The sequence below is a fragment of the Topomyia yanbarensis genome, chromosome 2 (assembly GCF_030247195.1).
Source record: "Topomyia yanbarensis strain Yona2022 chromosome 2, ASM3024719v1, whole genome shotgun sequence".
Lineage (NCBI taxonomy): Eukaryota > Metazoa > Arthropoda > Insecta > Diptera > Culicidae > Topomyia > Topomyia yanbarensis.
In genome coordinates, this window is record NC_080671.1 from 117,294,329 (window position 1) to 117,308,714 (window position 14,386).

The following is a 14,386-nucleotide window of genomic DNA, read 5'->3' on the forward strand; positions in this document are numbered from 1 at the left end:
CCAGGAGTACGATTTTACGAAGTATTAGCTTCCGATGGCCCTACGTTTTCCGACAGAGTGAGGCTCTGGAGTGTTGAAATGTTTACCACTGTTTAGGAAAGCAAAAGTAGTACAAAGCTAGTGTCAGACCTTCATGAGACCTCAAAAAGTCACTTTTGGAGGTATTCGTTAATGTAGATTTGTCGGTAGACGGTTCAAAATTTAATAAAAAATGACTTATTTTGACATATCTACAGATCGCTTGCTCACAAGCACTTTTTGTGCAATTCGACAGCTTTATCTTAGGTCAATTCAATAAATTTTCTACATGAAAGTTTGTTTTTTTTTAAAAAAAATCGGTTTTTAAACAAAGCTTTCAAAGTTATACCTTGGCGTGGAAGAGCCGGTATATATGCTGTTACTTAGTGTAGAATTAGACTTCATCCTTTACGACTATTGTACAACCGCCAGAAGAAACTTAAAACGTTGGTACACAATCGGGAATAGCGAATCATAAATGGTGACTATATGTCAGTGTCACTGATATGTGATTCAATACAGATTGCATAAAGGCCATGATGCAAAACCTTAAGGTCCGTCCAGATTAAGTCTTCGGTACGGAGCAGTACCTTGACTTAGGAACTTCTAGCATGTTATTAGTCGCCTTTTACGATATGGGAGCAGGTTCCCAGTGGTTTAATTCTTGGCTGAAACAGTGCAATAAGATTTCAGCCCACGGGATAACACACGGCTATGTTGGCTTATAATCGCCCATGCTGCCCATAAAAGCACAAGAAAATCCATATGGATTTTTGTCGAAAATGAGTTATCTGTTGGATAGTATTCTGTATCACTACTGAATCACAGTGCACAAATAAGATTACCAGGTTTGTTCAGAAAATATAAAAAGATGCCAAAGCATGGTTGTCCTTATGGATTTGCTCAATGAAAATGTAAATCTTGAACAGTGCTTTTCGCGGCTTGCCGTTTTTTAATATGGGACTCTTATGCTCTTATGGGCAGTATAGCGAATCCGGAAATGGGTATTAGGGATATGACCATCATTAAAATCCCACGTTTTGCGAAGAAACAAACGTCAACTGTGTCAGATATTCGCGTAACACAGCAAGGGTAAGACCCACGAAACTTCGTGTGTGACTGGCATATTTTAGTCCTATCAACCATTCAGTCCTCGGCACGGAGAAACACCTTGACCCGCCGGATGCCACACGACCTCTAGGTTGGTTTTGTTCGAAGAAAGAAAATAGACTGCTATCAACCTCCTAGTGGAGCACAGCCCATTAGAAGGAAATTCGGGGAATTTACTAGCAAGAATGGAAATATTATTTTTTTCGGAGCGACCGAACAAAAATTTTATAGGAATTTCAAAGCAAAATTCATTCACTTTGTGTGATGAAGTACAACACTAAAGAAATTAGGAAAAGAAACATTAGGGCAAATTTTTCCCTGTAGTGGAAAAACAAAAGTGTCAACGCTAGTTATTAATATTATTGAATATTGTGTGGGGTTAACGCAAAGATTATGGATTGGCGCAATGCTTAACACGAGGTTAGTTTACACAAATTTGCCTAGCCTTTACAGTTTAGCAAAGACACTTAATTATTACATTAGTATGTTAGTAGAAAAAAATAAAGTCAGGTAAGAAAAAAACACTTACCGAGAGCCGGTTGTTCTTTTATTGAATCATGGTTATTATTTTATCCAAATTTACTGTTTTGAATCGGTTCTCCATATCTCAACAGTACCCAAAAGTCGAAATAAATGAATAGAAAAGAATGATGATAATAAATTAGAACGATACTTATACATGCGATATTATCGTTCCTTTCAATTTAGTTCCCGATCAGGAACATATGACAGAAATATTTCTGAATTATATCTCCCATTGTTACTTGTTATAAATTTATGTTATTTTAACTACTAATGAGACCTAATTTATAACACAATATATTAAAAAAATTGTATTCTGTTATAATATAGTTATTTCATTCAGATCGGGTTGCCATCCAAATAAATATATAAATAAATAAGTGGGGACAATGAAGGCTCGTCCCACACATTCGGAAAGATTTAAAAATCCCTTCTTACCTTTCACCAGGAAGTGTTTTTGTACGTATGAAGAGAAGTTCAATGTCAATGGCCGTACGTCCACGATATGAATAACCTACAATTAAATCCACATTTCGTGTGCGCTAATGCGTACCAAAACACGTGCACATGTTCGTCTGCACAACTGAACCTCATGTACGTACGCGGTGTTCGTACACACTGGCATTTTTGGTAGTGATAGGATTTCGGGTCAAGTTTAAGAGAAGCGTTAACGCACGTAATTTTGCGAACATAGTTGCCCGATGTAGTGTTGACCCATCTCAGTTTACGTTCTACCATTGCACCAACGGAGTGATTGGGATAGGTAAAGTTAAGGTTTGGGGAATATTCAGAGTACGCAGTGCATCGGACATAGTCTTTCGATGACGTGACTGATTATTTAAAGGTTTTAGGTTTCCAATTACTGGTTTATTGATGGAAGCTGTTCCATTGTTATGATGGTTGGATATTTTTCATTCGAGTTTGGGGTTTTCAGTGGAAAATACATCCATGAAATCTCGGAGGAATCTGCACTGTTCCGCCGGTTATTTAATAAATCATAAAAATGAGTGCGGACCAATATTAAATTACGTTCCATTTAAGTTAATTTAAGGATTTTTTCAATGATAATTTTCATATGATGTCACGTGATCAATTTCATCGATCAAATTTCCATAAAACTTGGTAGTGTGTTTTAACGATTTTGTGATTTCCGAGATTTATTGTAAAAACAATTTTCAACTATACATTGAAAATAAATTAATTATAATTAAGATGCCATAAATAAGTATAGCAAAGTCTCAGAAAGTCGTCATAATTTTACCATAAGCGGTATGTCTTGGCTAAACGTAACGCTATAAGACGGCTATTATCTTTTTTGGAAAATGGACAGTGTTTTCGCGCCAATTACGTATATAACCGCCACATAAAAAAATCGTCACCTCGAAACATAATCGCCTCGGGTATTTGTCGAACAAAGGTTTCGCAGTCAAGAAATTTGAACTACTCGATTATTTCGTTACCGGTTCGGCTAGTATCCAGAAGTTCTGGATGCATTTCTCAGTTGAGTTAAGTGCTTAAAGTCATTTAATGGAGATTGATTTAAGAATTATAATAGTGAATTCAGTGAAATGTGATTGAGATTAGCTTATTTTTTTATTTGTTTCTTTCGGTATTTTTGGTTTAGTTTCTTTCGACCAAAAACTGGTCGTTGCGTCCAATTTTTGAGTTATACCTCAGATTAGTACAAGAAAGGAAACATTTTATTTTATGAAATTATGGTGCAAAATTTCTAATATGACTTCACGTTAGACAGCAGTGTTCGTTCAACGGGCGATTTATATTGTACGGGCTAGAATTATTTGGACCATCGGAAGTCTACCGCGCCGTGGAAGGCGTCATCTACGTCCAGTGTGGACAGACTCGTATGCTCCGTCAAGGACCGCCACTTTGGTAGTCACACTGTTTGTGAGTTCCGACTTGATTTCTACGTTAAAATTTCTCGAGGGTCGAAGTCTGAGAGCCGGCCCTCGTCCCGTACGTAACTAAAAGCATACCGAGGTGCCTAGTCTGTAACTGTTCCGTTCTGAGATGGTCCGTAGCGAAATCTTAGTACGCGAAGACCATCTAGAACACGTTGGCCTCCGTAAAAGACTTCCCCGGAAAGCGCACGATACTTGTTTCGTCACGTTTGCTCTCGTGAGAACAAATCGGAAACTTCCGTCCAGCCGCGCCACCCTTTCGTAACTTCGGCCATATCGCACAGAAGTCGAGTATCATGAGTCGCGTCTAACTTTACGAGCGTCCTTTTCACCGCCGTTGTTTTCACCGTCGAAGCTTCATCGGCCATCACGTTTACTGGCACACTGCGTTTTTAGCACACTGCGCAAATGTCAACATTATTATCCACCAGAGACAAATTCTCGTAATGCTATTCAGTAACTTGTCGAATTTCATGACCAGTAGCCGTAGTAGATGCAGTGCTCCTTGAGTAAATTGAACCAGTTCTAGAATGGGGGCGCTTGGATTCGACAACGCGTTTGAACAGCAGTCTTCGATTATTTTCACAACTAATTCAGTTCAAGATTTGCGGCTCGATGCAAGAAATTAACGAGAGCCCATCACGAACGAGCTACGTTTAGAAGATTTTTCGTTGTTTATGTTACTTTCCAACCAAATAAAAATAATAGTTGAACCAATTTTTTTTTAAATTTTTATTCTTCTGATTGATTTCCTTGCGCTATTTTGATTGGTAAAGAAAAAAAATCCGAGTGGGGAATACTCTGTTCAATTGGCCCCAGTTACTAGCACGCAGCTGAACAAACTAAATACTGCGCAGTCAGTTCACGAAGGTGGCCACATCCCAATAATCATCGTTACCGGCCCAATTTTATCCAAGTCGCTACTAGTAATAAGCTGGACAAGCTAAAGAAAGCAGTCAGTTCACCGAGACGACCACTTCCTACTAATCGCCTTCTCTCCCGGTGTTGATATGCAGTCTCTCGAAAAGAGGGCACCCGACAAGTTTTAACAGCACCATGCGATTGATTTCGTCGTTCTTTCTGTTCTAGATTTGCGGATCGATGCATGAAATTAGCGGGAATTACAATAATATTTTTAAAATATGTCATAATTCCCGATTCACGACAAAAAGATCTCCTTAAACAATTTTAGACATACAGTGCCTGAAGTAGATGATTTCCCCACAGTTCTTCAAAACTATACTAGATTATAATTATAAATAATGATTTTTTTTAAATATAGAAACAATGTGAAAATTGTTATGAGGACTGCCAAGCCAGACGCACTACATATTTCTTCCAATTAGATCAACATCATATAATTTTCTTTTTGTTTCGTGCTCATCAATCTCCAAGCAATCGATTTTTTTGTCTCCGAGCAATTCGATTTTTTGTTGTTGTTATGGTATCCACACAATTCAGGATTGCAACGTTACATTTTCCGCTTTCGCCCTCTGATTTCCCATTTCTCTTTTACTATACCACTCACAGCAACGGTGCCCCTCGCACACAATCGCTTCAAACCAGACGTGACATTGAGGGTGCAGGCAATCGATTACTACCGGTGGTCAGTTGGAACACATCGTTTCTCGGTCAGCCCAACCCAGATGATACCTCACCGGTGTCGGTTGACGGGGCCAACCGAGGAAAATGCGAAAGGTTCGGAACCGATTACTCCTTATGTTCAATTTGCACCAGCATCTAATCCTCTCCTACACGTTCTCTTGGTTTGCCATTCACAGATTTCACTTTTCCGACTCTTGCCGAGGAAATATGAACAAAAGCGGCTTACGACAGTTTCTCCGCCGCCTAAGCATTCGCACGTGGCAGCAGGCTCAACGTAATTCAAACCCCACGGACCTAAGACTGGGCTGTCCGGGGGAAAACCCGTCCATCATCAGTAAGGCCAGTTCCGTGATGTTTGTATTGTTATTATTCTTGATAGATTAAAAGCCCAACCGGCCACGGTTTGGGTGGGACTGGCCATGAACTAACCGAGTGTCGTTTATTGCAGGGGTTTTACTAAGAAGAACCACTCTCAGCAGCATTCTGATGAACAACAAGAACAACAACAACAACAACAACAAAACGGCCAGAATCAATCGCTGCGAAGGCTGCATTCCAATAGCACTCGATATAGTGAGGAGAACGAGGAGGATCTGATTGGAGGTAGTTATGATTTGTGGAAACGATGGGAAGTTGATTCTTCGATCATTATTTCCAATCAGTCTTCAGTGGGGGATTACTCGATTGAATGGACTTTCGTTTGGGGTGGTATTTTGCAAGTGAGGGAATCGTGATGGCCCGCTATGAATCAGCTGTGAGAGGAATTAATTTATGAGGATTATTGTTTGGAGTCCTTGATGCAAACAATAATGGTATATTATGACGAATATCACGAAAAATTAAAATTTAATGACATGTGAATCAATTAGGTTAAGAGTATACATTACTTGAATCGAATGTTCTATTGAAAATTATGTTAATGCTGATTTCACATGAAATTGTGCACACTAGACTGGCTCATCACATGTCATTTTTCAGCACAGCACTTTTTGAGTTCATTCTGTGGTTTCCTATAAGCGTAAATTTTTAGGCCGATTGGCTTCTTCCTGGATTTGCGCATTGCGTTTAAAATTTGTGTGGAAATTATTGTAGAAATCTTTACATTTTTACATCTCCGCAAATCTCCATTTCACTAATTAATGCATCTATAACGTGAGATTGAGCTATTCTCATATCTAGAGCTTTTGTTCAAAACGACATATCTACAATGAGTTACTCTCTTTGTTTACTTTCTTTTTCGATTTTTAGGGAGTCACTATAACACTTTTCATTTATTTTACAGCACAGATCGAAAGACGGTGGTTTTATCTAGAATATTATGCAAAGAGTTGAGGGATAAATGGCCTGCGTTAAGCCAGACCGAGCTGAGCGCCATAATTTTTTTCTGGTATTTTTCATGTTAAAATGCATTTTTAGGTAACTTATCATTAGCGTGGCAAATTAAAGACCCCTTATTTGCTTTCGTTTGATATTTGTGTTCACAAAAATAATTAGATGTGGCTGTTGCTGGTGCTATGTTGGATGCGATAGCGATTTTAGAGCATGTATCTCTAAATGGCGCTTGGTCCTCTTTGGCTTAACACAGGCCAAATGTAAAAGCGATCGGATTATTAACAGACGAGAAAGTAAACAAAGAGAGTAACTCATTGCAGATATGCCTTTTTGAAAAAAAAAAAGCTTTTAATCCACCTAACAGTGTGATGAGACGTTTCTTATAACTATTATCACTCTCTTCGGATATTATATCGTTTAAGAACATTTAGAACTTGATGCTTCGCGATGTTTTTGATAACACATACTACATGGGATAGTGGCAGGACTCAGAGAATCGCTCAAATCAGCATAGGACAACATCAGTGCTAGAAATCTCAAACCAAATCAATGGGAAAGCGAAAAAATGGCCCATAAAATAGACATACCAACGAATTATTGTTAATGCTCTGTTAATAAAATATCTATATTGTGGTGGGAAAACTGAATTTTCCTAAAGGGGTTATATATTATACTGAGCCAAAAAAAAATCGAATTTTTTTTGAATCGATTTGAAGTTTATACTTTACTCAAATTTCCAACGCGACTGAGAACTAAGAAATCAACGCTTTTTCTTGAAAAGGGCGATACTAGCAGTGATACCATTCAAAGAAAATCTACAGCGAATATTTCCAGACTTGGTTTTATTTCCTATTTAAGAACTATTGTGTTTTACATTTCTTATAAAAGAAATGTATAGAATTCGCTCAAACTTTCAAGATTTTTTCCGAGGCCCGGAGGGCCGAGTCTTATATACCAATCGACTCAGCTCGACGATTTGGGACAATGTCTGTGTGTGTGTGTGTGTCTGTGTGTGTGTGTATGTAACGGACAAATTCTCATTCGTGTTTCTCAGCAATGGCTGAGCCGATCTTATCCAAACCAATTTTAAATGAAAGAACTAAAAAACAGTATGAACGCTATTAATTTGTTTTTGATTTTGATGTTTAGTTTCCAAGATATGAATGTTTGAATGCGTAAAAATGGCGTTTTTCGCAGTTTTTTTAAATTATCTGCCGAAATTGACAACATAGATTAACAATTTATATGTTTTTAGACAGCTTTAACAAATACCTTTCGAACAAGCTATAGATTGTTAAAATCGAACTATTATCAAAAGAGATATTTAACATTAAATGCGGACGAAAGATTTTTATCATTTCCCATTGCCAGAAATATGACCAAAAACATGTAATCTATTATTAACGCCAAAACGGCTTATTTTAGGTCAATAGTATCTTCGGAGAATTTAATGGAGGCAATATGCCCTTTCTTTTGGTATTGTGCTTTTGCTGATTAATCCCCCTATGAGTGAGATATTTTCACAAATTTTCTTGGAAGTGATTATATCGAAATGATATCTTCAGCAAATTTGTAGCTCTTACTTTTGCGAATAACTTTACTAAAGACTTTAAATATCTATTTTGAATACTTTAAAAGTTATGGCTTGTTGTTTGTTGATTACTCTTTGTCGCCTATTTATTGTTCAATATAGTAATAATCCATTGAAATAAGCTAAACATTATTTCGATAAAACGAATTTTGTATTTCATTTTACTATCTACAACCGCTAGAAATAATCACCGAACACTTCCAAGTTGTCTGGAAGGAACTTGATAACTTATCAGTACTAAAATGTTCATTTGTGCGAACCTTCTGACTGCAATATTTCTAACTTATAACCATCGGATCGATCTGAAACATATCGGAAAATAAAAAGCGAAATAAATAACTCCAAGCAACGGCGTAGCCAAGAGAAGGTTTTGGGGTACACCATACAACCCTCCCTCCCCCACCACACCCAAAAAAATATTGGATTGAAGTTGAAAATTTATTGATGCTGACTGATTTAATTCAATATTACAATAACAATTATCTGATCCGTAGATTGATAACCTGTTGTTGTAAACATCATGAGGACTTTTGATAAATTGTCGGAATGGGGTCCTGATAAGTAACTGATCTATTGGTCTTGATTTCACAGTTGTCTAATAGCATCAATATCAAATTCCTGCCTGAAAAAATTCCAATAGAAAATTCCAGAGTTCTGTAATCAATCATAATCCTCAGATTTCTTTTCAAATTGAGCTCGTTTTTGTAGATATGTACTATGATAAGGGTCTTTATTTAATAGGAAGCGAAGTTAAAATTGATTTAATGTCTATGAAACATAGAACTGCGCACCAAAAAAATGCATAACTTTCAATATTTGCTAAAAATGTTTTTGCCATTCTTATTCACTCTAAAATTCGTCAATCTAATCCCGACCCGGAGAGCCGTGTGTCATATGCCAATCGACTCAGTTCGTCGAGATCGGAAAATGTCTGTGTGTATGTATGTGTGTATGTGGAAAAAAATGTGACCTCTGTTAATCAGAGATGGCTGGACCGATTTGCACAAAGTTAGTCTCAAATGAAAGGTACAACCTTCCCATTGGCTGCTATTGAATTTTTTATTGATTGGACTTCCGGTTCCGGGGTTACGAGTTGAAGAGTGCAATCACACAGCAAATTCCCATATAAACTGAAATGAAAAATTTTCAAAATCAAATTTGTATTTTTGAGGCCAAATGATTTTAAAATGCATGAAACATTAAGATGTTTGACAAAAATTGACTTTTTTGGACTTTGGTACATTTTTGCCTTTCTCATATAGAAAGGTTATGCAATCACTCTAAAAATCGTCAATCATACCGGCCCGGAGGGAATATACAGTGAGGGGTTGCTACTTTAAAATTAAAACTAGTTTAAAATTTCTTAACAAGTTGAAAATTTTCGGCAGGACCCGGACCTCCCGGATCTTTCTCCATGATCCGTCGCTGGTTTCAAGCGATGTTTCAGTATCACAGTATGTTGATTCATTGTATGTATGTGCAAATCATACTGAACATGTAATATTCATTTCCACCATTGTATTGAACATAACCAGCCATGGAATCTTAGTCTATACAAATGAGACAAGCACAATTGCACCACTAGGTGGATTAAAACAGGTTTTTATTTTGGGAATGCGTCGAGTTGAGACGAAAACGTAATATGGTTAATACTGAGGATAACACTTTCCGAATGTAGAGAGAAATTTATGAAAAATGACGATTTCAATTCGACTCTAGCAGGTTCTGATCGATTTTGATGAGCATTTGATTTTTGTTGTATGACCAATTATATGTATAGGTCAAATGTTTAAAAACAGTAATTTAAGGTCAAGATAGCATCATTTTGAAACCGCCAATTTCGGAGGTAAAGTATCTTCGATGAGTTTTACAAACGTTAAAAACAGCGCATCATTTGATAAAATAATTTTGACGGTATATCGTCCAAGAAGTATTCATGGTGAATTTTCTCAGGTTAATATTCATGACTACAATAAAGTCTCAACAAATTCGGTAAAGACACGAACTCTGTTACTATTTTCTGAAAAAATAATTCTGCATAATTTTAAAACTTCAAAAATTACGGTTTCGGAATTATGCCGTTTGGACAGTATGATCGATTTTCACGAAACCGAATTTCTGGCTACGCCGCTGACTTCAAGTAAGTAGAAACAAAGTCGTTCTACACTCGTTCACAAGAAACTTCTTCGAATGCTGAATATCTATTATAATACATTGTTGTATGTCAGAGCAATATTGGTAGCGAGTTGAGTCGACATGAGAGATGAGATCAATAATCGTTAGTGAGGCAGCTCATCTCACCATTACTGCTATACATGACATTGCTCTCGCTCATCACAGATTCAAGACGAAGGTTCATGATTCTCTCTCCGCCTTTCACATCTACTTAGTTCATAAGAGCCCGTTAGTTACAACCAAGTCATCGAAGAAGTAGCATCAATAAATTGTTATTCGATTTTGTATTCTCGGCTTAAATAAAGGTGCAAGTTTTTTCCTGTTCGCAAACCGCGACAAGTTGGTCATTATTTGACACGGTAGCCTACCCGATTCAAATTCCTCAGCTGCAGCTCACTGTTTTGCGCTGTGTAATTGACTTGGTATCTGTCGTTCAGTGAGTGGCATTTCGGCCTATGATAGCGAGAAGCAGGAAAGGGTGAGCAACTTTGGCGATTCTGGTTCCCTACGCAACATACTGGTGCCGTGACCAGGATCTTCGACCTGCATGCTGCATGAGTTCCACCTTTCCTATTAAACGCTATTGCGTAATTGTTCGAACCAACAAAGGAAGTCACCGCCATTACTGGACGCCAACCGGAAACAAAGGGCTCGATTGTTCGTGTACTGATGTACTAGCTGCCTTTGAACCCAGCTGGAGAAAATCGCTTGCTGTCCAATTCACGGCCTAATCAAATTAGGCAGCAGGTAATTAGCTGTCCAACGTTTCCTACTTCATAAATTGGTGCGTTTAGATTTTGTTTTTCTTTCTTACGTGATCGGTGACTTTCTTAAACTGGAGTCTAAACTTGGAGCTGCTGTGCTGCCATTTTGATCGGAGGTATTGTGCAACGAACACCTTCGTACGTTGATTTCGGATCTACAACATTTGGCTGAATTTTTCAAACATACAAGGCAAATTTCTGCCTTGGATAAGACGAGCTTCGTTTTTTCTATTTCCTGTTGACCCCGTGGATTGGGGATATTGAACATTGTTGCAATGAGTGAAATGAGAAGCAAGCGGCAGCTCAACACAAGGCGCATGACACTGCTCGCTTCACTGAATCGAGCGGAACAATTCCTGCAGGGGTACGTGGCTGACCGGGACGTGCTGCAAGTGGCAATACGGTTGGAAAATCTTGAGTTACTCTGGCATGGGCTGGAAGAGACACAAGCGGCTCTTGAGGATCTGGAAACCGAGAATGAAGGTATGGTGAGGAACCTACAATATCGCTCTGATTTTGAGCCTAAACTTTTTTCAATAAAAGCTGGCCTTATTGCAAAGCTACCTCCTGCAATCAATCCAAGATCTGAGCCCTTACAAACCCCTACCCCCCTGTCCCATTCTAGTCTAGCCGGTTTGAAGTTGCCAACAATTTCGCTCCCTGAATTCAACGGGGACTACCAAGAGTGGTTGGGATTTCACGACACCTTTTTTGCGCTTATCCATGCAAATCCGGAAGTGGCGGCCATTCAGAAATTCCACTATTTGCGTGCTGCTGTTAAGGGCGAGGCAGCTCAAGTGATCGAATCCATTTCGATAAGTGCTGCCAATTATCCCCTAGCCTGGGATGCGCTAGTAGCCCGTTACTCGAACGAATACCTGCTGAAGAAACGCCATCTTCAAGCTCTGCTCGAAACGCCACGAATGAAGGAAGAATCAGCTGCTGCGCTACATGGACTAGTGGATGAGTTTGAGAGGCATACGAAAGTATTGAAGCAGCTAGGCGAACCTACTGAAGCATGGAGCACGATATTAGAACATTTACTTTGTACGAGACTGCACAGCGAGACACTAAAGATGTGGGAAGAACATGCTTCCAACTTGGAGGAGCCATCCTACTCTAATTTGGTGGAGTTCTTACAACGGCGTATGCGGGTTCTGGAGTCTATATTAGTGAATCAGGATCATAAGAGTTTTGTTTCGTCTTCGAACAGTGGTGCCGAATCATACTCTCGAAGTGGACATACTGGAGGTAATCAACAGCACACACATACGAATGAAATGAGGTTGTCTACGCATGCGGTAACGGAGGAAGCTAGCAGTTCTTTTGAGCGCCCCGGAATTTCTATGACTCAGCTGAAAAAATTATCTTTGCGCGAGAGGTTCAGTCTAGTTAACAATAAGCGACTCTGTTTCAACTGTCTTCATAGCGATCATTTCGTCAGCAATTGCCCGTGTCAAACTAATTGTCATAGGTGTCGTAAACGTCACCACACACTCCTGCATCCGGGTTTTGTAAATGATTGGTCGGCGATCAGCAGTCAGTATGTTGGTAGCACCGAAGATCGTCATCAGTACTCTGCACAAACGAACGTCGCAACATCAAGTACTGAGCCTGCAACATCATTGTCCATCGCTGCGGTCAATGTTCAAGCGTCATCCCTTTCAAGGGTTCGAAATAACAGCGTGTTTATGCTCACCGTAGTACTGGCTGTTAAAGATGCGTACGGTCAAGACCATTTCGCAAGGGCATTGTTAGATTGTGCTTCCCAGCCAAACCTCATCAGCGATCGAATGGCACAAATACTCAGGCTCAAGAGAAGAAAGGTCAATGTGCAGCTTCAGGGCCCAGCAGGCATTGCTGTGCGTTCTTCTGACTCAGTATTTACGCAGATTCGATCCAGGAAAGAAGACTTTTCCCGCGACGTAGAATTTCTGGTACTTCCCCGCGTGACGGCTGACCTGCCCGAGAAAGATATTTGTATCCAGGATTGGAACATGCCTAAAGATGTATTTCTCGCGGACCCAAATTTCCATAAACGAGCGGGAATCGACATGATCATTGGCTTGCATCACTTCTTCGCTTGTTTTAAGTCTGCCGCACGCCTGCGTCTTGCGAAAGATCTTCCCGAATTGATTGATAGCGTTTTCGGTTGGATTGTTGCTGGGTCTGGTGACCTCATACCCTCCTCACCAGAATCTGTGCAATGTCATGTGACAGCTATATGTCTTACTACCCTGGAAGAAAGCCTTGAGCGTTTCTGGAAAACAGAAGAAGTGTCAGCACGCTCTAATTATTCCGTCGAGGAAAGGAAATGTGAGGAACATTATTCATCAACCATTACGAGAGACTGCACAGGCCGGTACACTGCCTCACTACCCCGTCATCCGGATTTCGAGGTCATGGTCGGGGATTCAAAAATGGCAGCTCTACGCAGATTCAAGCTACTGGAGGTAAGACTCGAGCGGAATCACTCCCTAAAAGATGAATATCATAAGTTTATGAGTGAATACATCTCTCTTGGCCACATGCGAGTAGCATCACAGCTTGAACAACAAAAAATAAAAGGCTATTATCTACCCCATCATCCCGTTGTGAAAGAGTCCAGCACGACAACGAAAGTCCGTGTTGTCTTCGACGCCTCTTCCAAGACAACTTCCGGATTCTCCTTAAATGATGCTTTACAAGTTGGACCTGTGGTACAGGACGACCTTCTTTCAATAGTTTTGAGGTTCCGTACGTACTTGATCGCGGTAGTGGCGGACATTGAAAAAATGTATCGCCAAATAAAAGTAGCACCAGCTGACGTCCCATATCAGCGGATATTTTGGCGGTTTAACCAATCAGATCCCATTCAAGTTTACGAATTGCTCACGGTAACGTATGGTCTTGCTCCGTCCTCGTTTTTGGCTACACGAACGCTTCAACAGTTAGCCGACGACGAAGGTGCCGCGTACCCACTAGCGGAGCCAATCCTCCGCAAAGGTTTTTATGTCGACGATTGTCTTGGTGGTGAGCAATCCATCGAAAGGGCAGTGCAGATGCGCGATGAACTAATCGAATTGCTTCGGAAAGGTGGATTTAGTCTGCGAAAATTTACTTCGAACAAACCGGAGGTCCTTCACGGCTTATCTCCAGAGCAAATCGGGACGGAATCATCACTAATGTTCACCGCACAAGGATCAGTTAAGGCGCTAGGAATTGGGTGGGAACCCGGGCTGGATATGCTCCGTTTTGATTCCACGGTGCAACACCCCGATGGCATACCTACAAAAAGGTCAATATTATCGTCTATTTCACAACTTTTCGACCCACTTGGACTTATCGCTCCAGTTGTGATACGTGGAAAA

The 14,386-nt window shown here is 39.7% G+C and overlaps 1 protein-coding gene across 4 annotated transcripts in view; it reads left to right on the forward strand.

The window, feature by feature from the left end:
• Positions 1 to 14,386, forward strand: part of LOC131679296 (ATP-binding cassette sub-family C member Sur) — a 296,617-nt gene that overhangs the window by 208,795 nt on the left and 73,436 nt on the right. For all 4 annotated transcript variants that reach the window (XM_058960005.1, XM_058960006.1, XM_058960004.1 and 1 more), the window contains exons 18-20: positions 5,100 to 5,267; positions 5,351 to 5,527; positions 5,623 to 5,777. In XM_058960005.1, the coding sequence (XP_058815988.1) occupies positions 5,100 to 5,267; positions 5,351 to 5,527; positions 5,623 to 5,777 (500 nt within the window). The remainder of the gene's footprint in view (positions 1 to 5,099; positions 5,268 to 5,350; positions 5,528 to 5,622; positions 5,778 to 14,386) is intronic.